General features: G+C 39.3%; 1 protein-coding gene across 3 annotated transcripts in view; it reads left to right on the top strand.

Annotated features, from left to right (window-relative positions):
• Window positions 1-17,372, top strand: part of SIPA1L2 (signal induced proliferation associated 1 like 2) — a 245,756-nt gene that overhangs the window by 222,948 nt on the left and 5,436 nt on the right. For 2 of the 3 annotated variants that reach the window (XM_077168347.1, XM_077168346.1), the window contains exons 19-21: window positions 1,775-1,906; window positions 13,776-13,899; window positions 14,936-15,017. In XM_077168347.1, coding sequence (XP_077024462.1) covers window positions 1,775-1,906; window positions 13,776-13,899; window positions 14,936-15,017 — 338 coding nt within the window. Of the gene's footprint in view, window positions 1-1,774; window positions 1,907-13,169; window positions 13,224-13,775; window positions 13,900-14,935; window positions 15,018-17,372 lie in introns of all 3 variants that reach the window. The other variant, XM_077168345.1, reaches the window with a different exon arrangement.

The raw sequence follows: 17,372 nt of genomic DNA, 5'->3' as shown, positions 1-17,372 counted from the left end.
CTGGGGTTTATAATATCTTTTGGTTTGAGGTTTGTATCTTAAATGCCTTTGGTTACAGACTGACACCTACTCAGGTGGTCAGCACCGGCCTTCCACACTTCCAGAGGAGGTAGTGGGGAGAGATGAAAAGGGTGTAAATACTAAATGTCTTCTCTCCTGACTCCCACTGCAGCAGTGTTGCTTTAATTCGATCCTTGCTTACCCCTTGGCAAGGACAAAGCAGGTCACACACTTAGAATAAGCCACTAGGACACGGAGAGAGAGGGGAGCAGAAATTATGCTGAGAAGATATTTGTTACTAATGCTCCTTTCAAAGTGGAGGCTGGTGGCTTGAGTTGAAGGTAAACTGCACATCTAAATGTGGCAATGTTAAAAAACAGAATGATTTTCTTGGTTTAGGTGCTTCGATTAGAGATCTTCTAAGAGCTGCATTTGAAAGGTGCCAAGACAGTGAAAGACTGTCTTTTTCAAGGCCAAATTTACAAACACCATCTTAGTCCAGATGCCAGCATTTCACAGCTACCCAAAAATATGTGGGTACAAAAATTACAGGTGCATTTGGTTAATTATGTCCTTTATTTAACTTAACTGCAGGCTCAGACAGCCAGGTGGTCATTATTTTGATTGATCTAATTAGTCACATGGGCTCACAAGCAGCTGCATGCAACATTTTGGGCAGGCTCAGAAAATGCAAGTTAAAAGAAAGTCCAGTTGAAGTCTTTTGAAAATTCACCCCAAATACATAAACAACTTGTTAATGATGCGAACATTTAAAATACTGTGATGAGCATTTCAAAAGAAAAAGAAATGTAAACGATCCATTCTGTAGCCAAAGGAAAGCTATCACACATTAAAGGCTGGCACGGGTAGGGTAGTTCAATGGTAGAATTCTTGCCTGCCATGCAGGAGACCCTAGTCTGACTCAAAAATCAAGATAATGATAATGGGATATTCACATGGAAAAGAATGAAATATGACCCCCACCACACAGCATACAAAAAAAAACTAAAGGCTGGGCAGATGAGAACCCTCTGGCTGAACCAGATATAGCACCATTTATTTTATTTTATTTTGGGGGGGGGGGGGGTGCATCACCTGGGAATCAAACCCAGGTCTCCCACATGGAAGGTGAGTATTCTGCCACTGAACCACCCATGCACCCCTGTATAGCACCACTTAATTACATCAAAAAGTAATCCACCCACATATTTAGGCATAGTATATAAAATAATGTCCTCTCTATTTCTCATACACTAATAATGAAAAGAAAATTTGTCTTACTGCATTTATATAATATATTGATATTGATATGGTTAGAAGCTTCTCACATTTGTGTTGTTCAGTTTCGATAACTGTGTCCTTCAGTAAGTTTTTCAAGTCATTGAGACATTGCTTCAAACCTTTTTTCCAATAGAGGCCTGCAACACTAATTTAAAAAAGGGAAACATCCCTGAGGAAGATAGGAGTATATCGTGCAGTTAGACTTGGATGTATTCAAGAGAAGTCTGTCCTGGGAAAAAACTTCCTGTGAAATTGCATTACTATAAAAAGGCTAGATTCTAATCCCCTTCCATCACAGTTCCTGACTTGCTGACTGCCTTCTAAGTGAGTCTGTAGTCTGCAGCTTTTTACAGACCTTTGCATTTTCCCAGCTGTGTGCACTTTGGGTTGTTGCAGCTTAATGTCCCTCATTTTAGTTGGGGCAGGAGCTATTTTTCAAGTTCTCTGGGCCCCTTGGTGATCTGACTGACGCTCTGGTTTTGTCTTTGTTTAGATGAGTTCTGGTTCTCCGACGGGTCCATATCGGATAAGTCCAAATGTGCGGACCCCGGCCTGATGCCCCTCCCGGACACGGCCACTGGGCTAGACTGGTCGCACCTCGTGGATGCCGCGCGGGCGTTCGAAGGTAAAGACTGGGCGGCCCGACGGGAGTCGCTCGCTGTCCTGAGCGGCGTTTTCCTCTAGTGCTCATGGCAGCAACTTAGGTGAATCTGTCCAGAATTGTCTGGGTGAATGTTTGGATGACTTGTCCATCTTTGAGGATGAAGAAGGCAGGGGAAGGCTCAGACTGTGACTGAGGCTATTTCCTGAAAGGAACCAGTCGTTTAGTGAAAGCAGGACTATGCAAGGGATCACAAAACCTGAATGTGGGTAGTTCAGCCACCAGTTCTGCCTGACCTGGGCTAAATCATTTTTCCTCTCTGGGCTGATGTGTTCTTATATGAAAAGTAAAGGTAATGGCCTCAGTTTCCTCATCAAAAAAGGTGAAGCAGTGAGGATAGGTGTGCCAGCTGATCTCTGAGGGCCCTTCCAGCTGCCACACTGTTTTCTTTGATTTTTGATGTTGTGTTATAAGGTGGAAGCCACCTTTTAGGGAACATCTTTTTCCTTGCTTGCAGATGAAAGTAGACAGAAACCAAGATTCTTATGTCATGTGCATCCGCAGGATCTTAGATGTGGCTAGGTGTAAACCAGTGACCACCCTCCACCCCCATCCCCAATCATTTTTAGAGGTTCTGTTTTGGAGATAACCAACAGCTAGACCTGACGATGGAGACAGGATCATTTTCATAGGGTCTCTGTATTTTTCTTTATGAGAGTCTCCTAGTGGATCTCAGAGCCTTTCTTAGAGCGTCTCAGTCATAGCATTCTGGTGGCATCGGAATTCACTGGATTCTGGGTAAAGAGAGGAACACAGTCCATAGAAAGGCCATCTCTCTCTCTCACCCCCCCATCTCACTCCCACCTCCTCAGTCTCTGATAGCTCCGCCCCATTACCTAAGATGGCAAGACCTCAGGAAATGAAATAAGATTATTTCTCCAGGAGGGCAGGTATGCTTTGAAGTCAGACTGCTGTAGATGGGGATTTGCTGTTTTAACTACCCCTCACCTGCTAAGAGGCTTAACCTGTTACAGAGGCCTTGACAGTGAGTTTGCTGTAATAAATTGTTATCAGTTCCTCCAATTCTGAGCACCTGGGGGAATGAGTTGAAAGCTGCTCTCAAGCTAATACAGACACCAAGAAAATTTAGCTCTGGTAGGTAGAAAAGGAAACTTCTGACAGGAAATTCCTGCAAAATGAATGATCCTTTGCTACTCCCTTAATAGAATGAATGAGACTGATCTTAGTTCCCTGCTTTACAAAGTACCTATATCTTCTGGAAACTTGGCAATTCACTTGTCTGCTTTGCAATGAGGCCACAATTCTGACTTCACCAGAAGTTAGCTGTTTCCTACACACACCCCCACACCCCCCAATCCCATGCTTCCAGCACTGGACTAGAGGTGCTCTAACCAAAGACCAGAAATGTTGTCCTTACCTCTGTCCCAAGTGGTCCAGGCATCTTCCCTGTCATGTTATTTACACATTATGTTCTCTTACTTTGACCAAATCTTACTGCCTCTAGGAGATTGTCAGAACATATATTCTTACCCTCTGTGCTCCCCTGTTGCAGAAATATCTATTAGCACTTACCACACTGACTTCTGCTTGATTCACACGTCTCTCTTCTTATTATGGATGAGTTTCTCCAGGAAAAGCTGCTTGTTTTATATATCTTATTCTTAGTTACACAGCGAATAACAAAATGAGAAGAACCCGTAAAACGAAGTAAGTAGGTATCAAATTCATACCATACAGTACTGCCTGAAACTGTCATAGTATAGTTTTTGACCTTTCAGGTCTATTTGCATTTTGTGCTCATTGCTCAGATTTAAAGCAACGTTTATTGCGTCCTTTCTATATCCACACTCTGTGTGTTTTTGCTTGGTTCACCCACTCCCTTTGGATCATCTGTCAGATTACAATCACTGCTCTGAAATGGATCTTTTCAAGGAGCTTGGATGAGAGAGTAAGAGATAGAGAAAGCAAAATGGTGCACACTGATTTACTGAATTATCTATTCTTGGATTTGGGTTGAAATTTCAACTCTATTACTTGATTGTGGGGTTTTGGACAAGTTGCTTAACTATTATGAAGTATATACTTTGTGCTAAACATTGTCCTAGGTACTTTATAGACATTAACTTACTGAATTCCCAACAGTAATCTCACTTACGGACATGTTTAACACCTTTGGGTTCCAGTTTTTCCATCTATATGATGAAGCACTTTGTCCAAAGAATTTCTAAGGCTCCCCCCAGTCCTCAGCTTCCAGTTCTATAATTCTGTTCATGAGCGAGTATTTCTGAGCTTAAGTTAGAGTATCCATTGTAGTTGAAATGCTGAGACAAAGGAGAAAGAAGCATGATATAGAGATTCCAGCTAGCCGTAACCTCAAGTGCATTTCCACCTGAGTTAAATGGAAAAACTGCTTGTTATATTTGCCTGGGAAAAGGACTTTGGTTATCTAACCTTGCTAAAGTTTACATTTATAGAAAAAAAAAAAAACAGTATGGGGTTACTGTTATGTTTTAAAAGTTCAGTAATTTTTGGTGCTACTCTGTAGGGTAGCATACCATCTTGAGACAGTGGCCAGCTTATGAAAATTCAGTTCAGAATTTGAAACTCCAGACATTTGGCTAATCAGATTTTCTCATATCAGTGTCACCTCGGGTTATATCCCCAGTGCTCTGCCTTTCTCTGATTTGAGTTAATGTCGTGGTGACTGAGAATGAGCAGGATCCTTCATGCTTTAAAGAGAAATGCTTTCAATAGATAACCCGTTTGCCCTCCTTATGACTCTATCATTTTGTACCAGTTTGCAAAGCCATTTCTGAACTAGTCTAAACATTATAAAGAAAGCATAGCTTTTAAAAAATGTGTTTGTTTAAATTGTTAAAAACTGATAGACACTTTAAAATGCCTTACTGGAATAATACTGTGCCCATACTTTGACAAAAATAGTCAGCACATTTGAAAATAGGCTTTATAAAATTGGATTCACCTGCCTATTGAATTAAGCTACCATGACCCTTATAAAATCCAATAGTGTAATTCGTCCCTAGCAGACATGTCTTTCCCTCATTGATCCACCTCACTTAGGCTGCATATTTTGACATGTGATATAGTCAACTTTTTGTAAAAGGTCAAATTGACATTGGACACGTGAGTTAAGAATTTAGACTTTATTATACCATTCATGAATAGACTGGAGTCATCAAATTAATCTGCCCCAATCATGATTGCGTAAATATGTTTAAACTCTATTAATCCATAAAACACAATGTAGAGTGTGTCAGTGTGGGTGAAAGCTCTTCAGGTGTACTGCACACAAGTATTCAGTAAATTTCCTCCAGAGAAAGGGATGATTCCCTTACCACGTTTTGTGACCAGAAATCCACAAGGCAGTGAAAATAGAATGGAATAATAAAAGCAAAACACAACAAAATCTATTTGGAAAATTTTAAATCTACTCTAATAATAATTGGACAGGAAAGAATTAAGGAATGTAATGGGGGATATTCTACATTAATAAGTAATGAAAAATAGCTACCTATTAAAATTTTTCAACTGCAGCCAGAGTAGTTCTTTTAAAAAACAGTATGGCTTCAGAACATTTATTAAAATGAAAAAAAGGCATGAAAATGAACCAATTTAACTGTACTTCAAACAGAGTCCACAAAAAGCTAGGAAAGAAAAACTCAAGTCAAATGAATTTTTAAAACAAACCAGCAAATAAAATTTCAATGGGAATTATGAATACAATCAATAATCAGTGGCTTTGAATATTGCTAAAACAGTAGCAAAATTGATCAAAAAAATGAAAAGGACAAATGAAGAAATTACAAGGAGATTAATATCAACCAATACATAAGAGAGGCGAAGAAGTGTTAAGAATTATCAAGCAGATGTATAGGAATAAATTTTTAAAATAAGGAAATATGAGGTGGGCCATGGTGGCTCAGCAGGCAGAGTTCTTGCCTACCATGCCAGAGAGCTGGGTTCAATTCCTGGTGCCTGCCCATGAAAAAAAGAAAAAAAAAAAAAAAAAGTAAAATATGCCTTATTTTCTTACAAGAAAAGTAGATGGTGAGAGAAGCCTAAGAAACAACAGTTGTAGGCTGAAGTTTGGAAGGCATTAAATTATCCCCAACTTCCAAATATTTGAAGTTAGTGAGTTTGCATTTACTTGTATAAAGACCCAAAGAAGAAATGATACCTTTATTCCTCAGAAGCTCCCTTCTTGCATAATAGGATTTTTTTCTAATAACAGACCATAAAGGAAAATCATAAGACCATCAATCTTAATATTGATTTGAAAAGACTTAGGTGAAATTTAGTAGTAAATTAAAAATATTATTCATTGATTTTGGTGAAAGTTTAATCTGGGAGTGCTAAACTGGTTTAATAAAAGAAAAACTTTAATTATAAGTTATAGTAGAAGATGTAATTAAAAGTTATATCAATTTTCTAAAAAATATGTCTGATAGAATCTATATCTAATAAAACACGGTTTCAGTGATAGGTCTGAAGCCTACCAAAACATATCTACTTTGTTCCAAGTAGTTACATAATACTGAATAGAGAAATGTGTATATGCAGATCCCTTCAGTGGAGAAACTTTAAACAAAGGTAATCTTTGAGACCATGTCCTTTAATCTTGCACTGGAGATCCTTGCCATTTAAATAAGCAGTGCAATAAAGTAAGGAATAAGGATATCAAACAAAGAAAAATGCTTATAGATATACTTCTATATCTAGAAAATGTGAAAGACCAAAAAGAAATCATTAGGGATTATAAAATGAAGTAGCTAAATAAGAAAGGAAAATATTTTTAAAGCATTGTTTCAGAGTCTTGTTAATTTTCAGTTATCTGTTTCTGTATAACTACCTACCTCAAAACTTATGGCCAAAAACAGTAGCTGTTTATTATTTCTCATGACTTTGCATGCTGGCTGGGCTCAGCTGGGTGGTTCCTCTGCTTCCTACGGTAGCAGCTGCGACCACTCGTAGAGCTGTCTTCATCTGGCGCTCAGCTGGGACTGGGGCAGTCAAGATGGCTTCACTCATATGTCTGGCGTCTTACATGGCGTGGCTGACATCTGGCCGGGCCCCTGTCTCTGGTGTAGTAATTGTACTTCCTCACATGATAGCTTCAGTAATCAGGAGAGCAAAAGCAGAAGCTAAAAGATCTCAGAAGGCCTGGTCCTGGAAGTCCCAGGACATTGTTTCTACTCTAGGCTCTTAGCCAAAGCCAGTCACAGGTTCAGCCCAGACTCAGCGGGTGGGGACGTGGTGGCACGTGCACACAGCGATGGGAGGAATTGTTGGCAGCCGTCCTTGCTGACAGTCTTCCACTGTTAGGCAACAAAGAACACCTTAGATCTCGCAGCAAAATCAAATCAGAAGTTATTTGGGAATTAAGTCATTATTAGAATTATAATGGGAGAAATCTAAGAATACTTTAATAACTGAAAAGTCATAACATAATAAAGGAGGAATGGATAGAAAGATTGAAATATAGTAAAGATGACAATCCTTCCTAATTGTAGAGTTTGCACTCTTTCAATAAAATATCTAAAGGGTTCATTAAAAAATTGATGACATACATTTGGAATATAGGTGAGCAATAGCCAATTACAAATAGCCTATTATAAATCAAAAATAATAATTAATAATAATAATTTTTAAATAGAAATGGATCCTTTGGAAGAAAACGAAAGAACCCAAATAGAAATCTGATTATATATGAGAGGTAAATGGAAAAGGGATTCATGTACTCCATTTGGATTTAGAAATTTGAAAAGTCAGTTCCAGAAAAAGAAAGCAAGATTTTAACTATTTTGGAAACAAGGTAATGCTTTAATTATGAAGTAACAAAAAGAAAATATAATATGGCCAGATAAAAGTAAGCATTTTTACCTTTTATAAAACTGGAAGAAAACATTAAAATAAAAAGGGGAATATGGAAATATGGAGAAATATATCTAAAGTACATAAAGGAACATAACCATTAAAAATACAAAAATAAAAACCAACCACCAAGTCCATGGTAAACAAATGATCAAGGCATCTGAAGACACAGTTCACAAAAGATGCACACAATAAATATCTGAAAAATGTTCAACCATGCATGCAGTTTTAAACGATAATGAGCTATTAGCTCATACCTATTGAATATGAAAAATGATACAACAGCTCTGGGAAACTATGAAGAATACTCACAGCTGGTCTCATTATAAAGATTATAAAGTGATCCATCTTCTTTTTCTTCAAGCAATATTAGTGTGTAGCTAGAACCAGGAAAAGGCAGCCATGCTTTGACTAGAAATCTAATTCTTGAAATTAAGAAATTTATCAAAAAGATAAACATCAGGTAGCATTATTAAAAATTCACTAACAAATGTATAGAACAAACTCTACCAAAATATAAAGTAATAAAAAAAATATATATAAAATAATGCCAAAAAAAATTTGAGAGCGCCTTCATAGGTACACAGAGGGAGAAAGTAAATCAAGAGTGGTATGCCAATGAGTCCTCGATCTTGGGGTCCGTCCTTATGAAACTTGAACTCCTGCAAAGGATAGACTAAGCTTACTTAAGCGTAGGCCTAAGGGCAGGCAGTGGTGGCAGAGTGGCAGAGTTCTCACCTGGCGTGCTGGAGACCTGAGTTCGATCCCCAGTGCCTGCCCATGAAAAAAAAAATTAGGCCTAAGAGTCACCCCCCCCCCCCCCCAGAGAACCTCTTTTGTTGCTCAAATGTATCCTCTCTCTCTAAGCCAACTCAGCAGGTGAACACTGCCCTCCCTCCTATGTGGGACATGACTCCCAGGGGTATAAATCTCCCTGGAAACGTATGACAGAAAGACCAGGATGAGCTGGGGCCTGGCATCAAGAGATTGGGAAACCCTTCTTGACCAAAAGGGGGAAGACAGAAATGAGACAAAATAAAGTTCAGTGGCTGAAAGATTTCAAATAGAGTTGAGAGGTTGTCCTGGAGGTTATTCTTATACATTATATACATATCCCTTTTTAGTTCATGGTGTATTGGAGTGGCTGGAGGGAAGTACCTGAAACTGTAAAGCTGTGTTCCGGTAGCCTTGATTCTTGATTCTTGAAGGTGTTTGTGTTAAGATACAACTTTTACAATGAAAAAAATTAAAAAGAGTGGTGTGCGAAGCCTCAGTGGAACCCATCCTGACTTTCCCCAGTATTGTAACAGTCAAGTCACTGGTCAGAAAGAATGGCAGCTTGAAAAACTGGCTGAGTTACATCTCAGATTTTGTTTCATTGTGTGAGGTTCTTCTGTTTGGTTGGAGCAAGATGTGACATAATAGAACTCCTAAATAAAATGTACGTGGCACAATAAAAGAATCACTTTGTCACAGTTGCAGTGTCCGTCATATCCTTTGTTATGGGGAATAATGTAAGATTTAGGAGGACCTAGCAGGGTATATGATAGATTCCATCTCTCTCAAGAATGGTAGAGTGGACAAGCCCAACTGGAAAACCTAGTGAAGCAGAGGAGGGGAAGTGGGGTCTCTTTAAAAGCTCTGTAGGATTTAAAGTAGCTCTCATTTATAAAATATCGGAAATAGATAATTGGTGAATTCTTGGGCATTTGCCAAATGGATGAGGTTTTAAATGAAAACAGTCTTAAAAGTAAAATTGCAGACCGATGATCAAACACTCTTAATTTCAGTGTCTTGCCTGGCGTAAGCAGGCCCCCACATTTAGAAGAGCTTTCTTCTCTCTGGATTTCAGCTCTTTCCCACTGATGGTAGCAGTCGCTTCTCCGTAGAGCTCTTGTAGCATGTGGAGGTGTGCGTGCTTAGGTGTGACTATCTGTATGTAAGGCACGTGCAGAGTTAGCCCACGAGGATGAGGTGTTCCTCATAAGTGAATTTCTCCAGAAAGTAGACATTTATAGTTTATTAGAACACATCCCATTTTGCACTTGGATTCTTAAAGTATAGTAAGCATAAATTTTTGTGATGTGACATGTGATTGTTGTATGACTTTTTGAGTTCTGAGGCTTCAGCTTAAAGTTGATAACGTTGTTATTAGCTATTAACATTCTGACCTCCAGGTGAGTTTGTGTGTGTGTACATGCGTAGGTGTGTGTATGTATACAAACATAGCTCACAAATGTGTCATACCTTATAACCCCTAATGGTAACACAATTAGTTTAAAAAGAAATAGAATGAAAAGTAGAATGACTGCTACCTAGTTGAAAAATGCAAAGCCAAATATAATATAGTAAATGAACTTATTTCAAAAGGAAGAAATTAAAAATCATTTAAGCCAACAACAGTTGTATCTTAAATAAAGAACTGCAGGGTTTTTCTTTTTCATTACTCTGGGACAGGTTCTAGACCATTTTCTTTCTATATCCATCATTGGGCTGCGGAAGGCCTAAATCAAAGTGTTTTATGTTGAAAGTACAATGTAGCATTGTTTTCATTTTTGCTTTCCTAGTAGTTAATTAGGTCAGCCAGCCACTTGCTTTCTGCAATCTGCTAAGCACTGTTGTCAGAATCAGAACATTAGTTTCCTCTATGTAGCTACAAAGCCCCAGCTTTTCTTTAGTTTGTAGTTCTAACAAATATATATGAGAGCAGCTTTGTTTGTGGAAACAGGTATAGTTTCATCTGTCCTTGTACATTCCGTGTGGCACGTCTGTTCTATTCCACACCCTCGGCAGACATGAGTAATTGATGAAGTACTGGTGCCCCACCAATTCCCCACTGGACCCAGATTTGACCCTACAGTTCTCAAACAGTGCTCCAGGCAGCCTGAATTTGTTAATGGGAGTTATTTAACACAACTGTTTTGCTGGCTCAGCTCTAGATTGATATGGAATAGCCTTTTGGCTGTTCATTCTTTGTTTAGTGCCAAAGGTATTATAACCCTTTTATATAAATCAGAAACTGACATTGAAATAAGGATTTTTAAAGATTATTTAAGGGCATGATTTTTTTAATGTCTAAGCTATGCCTCATTATCCCTTTTTTAGCCAGGCTTGCTTGCAAACACAAAGAACAAGAGGAAAAAGACACAGGCTATTAATGTGAAATTAGGGTGATTGTGTCTTTTCTGAATTGACCGTTTACATGAAGTTCATACTTCTACACACTTCAAAGTGTGTGCTTCTCTTTTCTTAATGGTTTTTTATGTGCCATTTGGTTCACTGTAAAGAATTACTTGGTTAGTGAATATTTATCATCATAGAAATAAGCCATGAGGGAATAAAGCTTCCACTGGAAACTCACTAAGATTATCTATTTTATAAGGTAGTTTAGTGTCTGTACTTAATTAACTAGCCTTCTGTTTGCATTTCAACCTCCCAGGCTTTTTTAGATCCGAAGTAAAATCTTCTTTGAGAAATTACCTTGCTAGTAAAACTCTGGTTTTGGCTTCTTGCTTCCTGACTTTGTTTCTCCCGAAGGAATGTCTGACCAGCTACTCTCAGCACTTTTTGTTTTTGTCAAGTCTGTGGCTAATTCATCAATTAAAATTTCTAATTTTTCATTTAGAAATTTAGATTTGACCATCAGATGCAAATATATTAAGAAAGATGGAAAAATAACTGAATTATCACGAAGCTGCGTAAAATGAGAATGCGTCAGTGGAACTCTTTTTAAAGGAGAGAAAAATAGACAAATTCTATATCCATTTTCCTTCGACATTCTTCTTCGTCAATAGTTAAATTCACTGTGGATTAAAAAAAAAAAAGTGTGGTATATTGCATTCTTCAGGGCCGCACAGGATGGAGGTGGTTTTGGCCACCATCACAGCCCTGACCCCTCCCACCCACCTCCGAGAGCCGCTCAGCCCAGGCAGTGTGCTCCATCAGTCATGCTCATGTATAGAGTCTAGGCAATGCCAAAATTACGCTGTTACTTAAATTGCAGAATATTTCACAATATACTAAGTCACTCCTATCCAATACCCAAATCACTACTATCCAAAACCCCATCTCTCAGGAATGTGTTGTTAAAGACTGTCTACCATCTTTAAGAAGACTGGAAGCATGGATAAGGTCATTCTTAAAATTTTACAGGGATATTATTTGAAGGACATCTGCATTCCTATTACAGATGTTTAGAAATCCTGATGGAGGAAAGAGAGATAAGTGGCTTGGGAACTCCCTGTGCCATCAGTAGCACAGTGTTCTCTCAGAGAACTTTCCATCGGTCCCCAGTTTACTGGGCTGCCTAATGTGTTTCCTGCACTGTGCCTATGGCTTTTCAGCCCTATTCCCTCCACATGCTCCTGGCAGCCTTCAACATTGCCATCCGTTTTAAAATTAACTTAAGGTGCATGACCCTCCATAAACCAAACAAGCAGGGAGCCTCATTAGGAGCCTCATCCAGCAGCCAGAGGGAAAAGGAATGGGATAAATTAAGAATAGAGCACCATCAGCACAGACCCAAATATATTTTCTCCGCCATTAATCAAATCATACAAAAAGACCACAGCAGTACCGATGTACCTGCTGTGCTGTACCCCTCAGATTCTAACTAAGTGCATATGTATGCTCAGAAACCAAGGAGAGAAGCATTAGACAATGGCACAGTGGATGATTAGATATGTTCCTGAGTCTTACTTGCACATTGTTTGAAAAAACAAAAAATAAAGACCTTTTTTTGCCATGCTATTTGCATTTCTGGACCAGTGTTCTTGTGTCACTGTTTAGTCCTCAGAGCTGGGTCAATCTGAAGTCTATTCTGAAGAAAATTATATACCCTTTCCTCTTTAGCTTTCAACACATTGACTATGAAATTATTGGTGCCAAGAACAGAAGACACCAATAATCTGCTAAGTTAAGGCACTGCACTCAATTCTGATTATTGCTACTGCTGTAGATACTGTGCCCCTCAGACCTTCCTTTAAGGGTTTCTAGTGAGAGTGTTAAGTTAATCTCTCTTACCCCTGCTATCTTTACGTTCTTGAGTGAGACGTCTTAGAATGAGCCATTTAAATAAACTCCAAATTGTGGCATCCGTTTATGACTGGATTTGTCTGTGTGGCATGCCATATATGTTTGTCATGCACAAAAGTCATGTCTCCAGCAGGACAGTTACAAATGCTATGTATAATCTAACCACGTTGTTCAGCTTTACAGAAAATTGACTCTTGAGGACTTCTCCTGGTTTAGAACACGCACACCCGGATTTGCAATATTTAAATGAAATCAGTATTTGAGCCTTGTGTGGGCTCCAGAGATTCTCAGGTGCAGAAAGACATTGCTGTTCATGGGAAAATTCTAAATCTTATTTCAGGTGTTGATTCAGATGAAGAACTTGGGCTGCTCTGTCACCACACGTCCTATCTAGGTGATTGTCTGGAGCTGACCGTTGGCTCTTGATACTTTGTAAACTTTTCTTTTTGTTTCCCATGTCTGCACGCCTGCATGGCTATTCAAGCTCTGAGGGTTGGGAATGCAAAGGGTGAGATGTGTCCTGGCTATTCTCTCTCAATAGTTTTCCAGGATTGGGAAGAGCTTGGGGAGAGGTCCATTTCCTGGTTACTATTAATTGATCAAGTCATCATCCAGTTCTTTTTCATGCACAATTGGCAGCTTTAGCGTTCTTTGGATGTGAAAAGAAGAAAGCAAATTGGCTCTAGCAAATCCAGTATCTGCTAATTGTCCCCATGGCTGTGATGTGTGGATGTCATACAGCCCAAGGACAGCCAATTTTAATGCTTTCTGATTGTCAGCAGCTTGCCTGGTTTTTTTTTCTTTCTTTATTTTGTTTGAAACAGGGCATTAAGTGATTTGGAGGGGGATAAAAGAGTATTTACCTACTAAATTCATTTCCACTAAGAAGCATTTCCTCGTGACTGTTACTGAAGCTTCTTTACGTGTGTTTTTCTGCCCTTCCCAGACCAGAGAGTAGCTTCCTTCTGCACCTTGACAGATATGCAACATGTCCAAGACTTGGCAGCAGCCCAGGAGCTACCACTGTGCGTAGATCCAGGCAATGGAAAGGATTTCATGGACACAACTGGGTATGCATACCTCTGGGGAACCCCCTCCCTCCCCTTTCCCAAGCCCCAGGGATTAATAGGGATTCAGTTTACCCCAGGCCACCCTCAGAGACCATTTTCCACCTGTGCATTTGCCAGTCCTTAAAAATCCAGGGAAGATGCTGAGTGGAACTGACTCAACTTCCTGCCCTGCCGGGTTGGATGGTGCTTGGCCGCTTAACTGCCCCACTTCATGAGCTGGCCTTCCTGCCAAGACATGTACCCCATGTCCAAGGTTGAGAAGGTGCTGAAAGTGCCTGGTCTAGGAAGGCAGAGCTTCCCGGACAGAGAGGGAGGGCTGGAGTCCTTGGGAATCAGCGTCTGCCACCTAATTACACTGATAGCACCAGGCAGCTACACCTTGCTGATCTCAGCCTTCCACCTGCCAAGTCGCCATCTGCCTCTACCCCACGCCTGCCAGTCTAGCAAAGGGCACGTTTTCCTCCATGACCCCAAGTCCTTGACCCTAGCTCATGCTCTCTATTGAAGTTTTTTAAGAATGAATCATCTTTTTCCCCTAAATTCATGTCATGTTGATCCCCCATACTTTTTTTTCCCCTGTGTCATCCATTCCTAATTCCAGCCTTTATATCAACTTGAGTTACTATTAACTTGCATGTTCACCTTGGTGATAACTTCATGGTATTTTCATGACAGGGAGTGGCAGATGGGGAAAACTGAACCTGTGTATTTTGTTCCCAGGATCTTATTGATGTCTACCTTGTCTTGGTTGGCTAAATTCATTTAAGTAATCTCTCTCTTCTTTTCTTGCCAACCTATATGTCTGTAAGGTTCTGAATCCCTTTTTAAATCACTGGAGACCTGAGAGGGATTTTCCACCAAAGCAGCAATGTGTTCACTTTCCCAATAGTCTTATTATGTATAATGTTATTTATTTCCTTACCAGGTGAAAAATACATGAAATGGCTATGAGTGAAAATGTTAACAATAAAAAACTGAACGAAGTATCTTAACTTCAGCTCCATTGAGTCTTTTTAACCCTATCCTTATTTGCTAGGGAGCGTTCTCCATCGACACTGACTGGCAAAGTCAATCAGCTGGAATTAATTCTTCGACAACTACAGACCGACCTGCGGAAGGTAAAGCAAGCCATTGGAAGTCCATAATCAGAACAATTTTTCTTATCCAATCACCTCCTTTTGACTGTTACGAATAGATCCAATTCAGTTTTGTGGTTCATGACTAACATGTTTCATTTTAGGGGACAGAAGTATCACAGTAGATAGGGATGTGGATGAGAATATCCTCTCTGTATGGACACTCCTCAGTGTGAGGTGCAAACGCAGCAGGCTAGCATTTTCAGTTCAGTGGGCTATCAATTGCACCAACTATTTATGTGCTAAAATGAGAGGAGTGAACTTGAAGCTACTGTCAGCTTCAAGACCCTTGGAACCTCCTACTCTACACATCAACCTGTATGGGTCCAGTCTTCAAAAAATATTAAATACTTCCTGGAGATACATCAGGAAATCAGTCCCTGCCTCAAACTGCCTGAAGTCCAGTGGGGTGACAGATGAAAATTTGTCCATATGAAAAGCATTATGCTAGGAGAATACTCAGAGCCAGCTGCAGATCAGTAAAAATTAGCCAGATGAATACATTCCAGGCAGACCACGCCCCCTTTTCAGTGTTTGGCCAGGGAATAGTAAGTAACTCAGCATAGCTGAGGTATAAGGATGGGAGCAGCCAGAGATGAAGCTGGACAGGGAAACAAGGTTCATAGTACTACTGAGAGTCTTGTAAGAGATTAAAAATAAGACGAAATCATGGAATAAATTTAAATAGGAGATCCTCTTTAGATGTGGAAACTAGATTGGGGAGTAATCTTGGAGGAAGGAGAGACAGAAGGATGTTGTAAGGAAGAAGTCGAACATGGCAAGAGAACGAGGGAATGAACAGTAGAGTGGGGGGCTTGAGAAGGCAGGAGAGGATGGGGTCTAGAGGACAAGTGGAGGGGTGCTGCTTGCACTATAAACCAAGGGGAGGTGAGAAAGATAGGTGCAGAACCAGATAAGTTTATAAGTGTCATGGTTAGAAATGGAGAGAGTGCCTATTTGATGGCTTGTTTTATTTGGGAGCTACCATTCATTCAAAAAAATAATTAGTAGTGTATAGAAACAGTCCTGATTTTTCATGTTGATTTTCTTCCCTGCCATGTTGCTGAATTCTTTTGTTAACTTTATTAGCTTCCTTGTGGATTTTTAAGGATTTTCTGTATGTAGGATCATGACATCGGCTAACAGTGACAGTTTTACTTTCTCTTTTCCAATTTGGATACCCTTTATTTTTCATTCTTGGTTAATTGCTCTGGCTAGAGCTTCCCATACAGTACTGAATAACAGTGGTGGCTGTGGCATCCTTGTCTTATTCCTGATCTTAGAGGGAATGCTTTTAGTCTTTTTTTCACCATGGAGTATAATTGTGGCTGTGGCTTTTTCATATATGCCCTTTATCATATTGAAGTTTCTTCTTCTGTTCCTAATTTTCTACGTGTTTTCATCAAGAAGGAGTTCTATATTTTGTCATACTGCTTTTCTGCATCAATTGAGATGAGTATGTGGTTTTTTTTTCCTTTGTTCTATTAATGTTATGTAGTACATTGATTGATTTTCTTCCGTTAAACTACCATTGCATACATGAACTGAATCCCACTTGATCATGGTGTATAATTATTTTAATGAGCTGTTGGATTTGGTTTGCCAGTATTTTGTTGAGGAATTTGAGGATTATATTCATAAAAGGTCTGTAATTTTCTTTTCTTGTGGTAGATTTATCTGGCCTCATAGAATGAGCTGAAAAGTGTTCCCTTGTCCTCTTCAATTTTTGGAAGAGTTTGAGTAGATTCTTCTATCTCTTTACTTGTTATTGGTCTGTTAAGATTGTCTCATTTTTTTGTTGTTGTTTGCTTGTTTTTTTACATCAGTGTTAGTAATTTCTAGCATTTGTCCATTCCATCTAGGCTGTCTAATTTGTTGCTGTGGAGTTGTTCATTGTATCCTCCTGTAAGCCTGTTTATTTTAGTGGGGTCATTAGTAATGTCTCCCCTTTCATTTCTGATTCTAGTTATTTGTATCCTCTTTTTTTTTTTGTCTTCCTAGCTAAGGGTTTGTGATTTTATTGATTGTTTCAAAGAAACAACTTTTGGTTTTGTTGATTCTGTTGTTGTTTTGGCTTTTAAGAGGGGGAATTTATGAGGTTGCAAGTTTACAGTTCAAAGACTGTGAAAATGTCCAAATTAAGACATGGCTATAAAAATGTCCAAATTAAGGCATCCAGAAAAAGATACCTTGGATCAAGAAGGCTGATCATGTTCAAGGTTTCTCTCTCAGCTGGGAGAGTACATGGCAACATTTGCTAGCCTTCTGTCCTCTATTTCATAAGGCTTCCCTGGGGGCATTTTCCTTTTGCTCCAAAGGTCTCTGGTTGCATGGGCT

The sequence above is a fragment of the Tamandua tetradactyla genome, chromosome 7 (assembly GCF_023851605.1).
Source record: "Tamandua tetradactyla isolate mTamTet1 chromosome 7, mTamTet1.pri, whole genome shotgun sequence".
NCBI lineage: Eukaryota > Metazoa > Chordata > Mammalia > Pilosa > Myrmecophagidae > Tamandua > Tamandua tetradactyla.
This window is presented reverse-complemented; position numbering and strand designations above follow the sequence as displayed.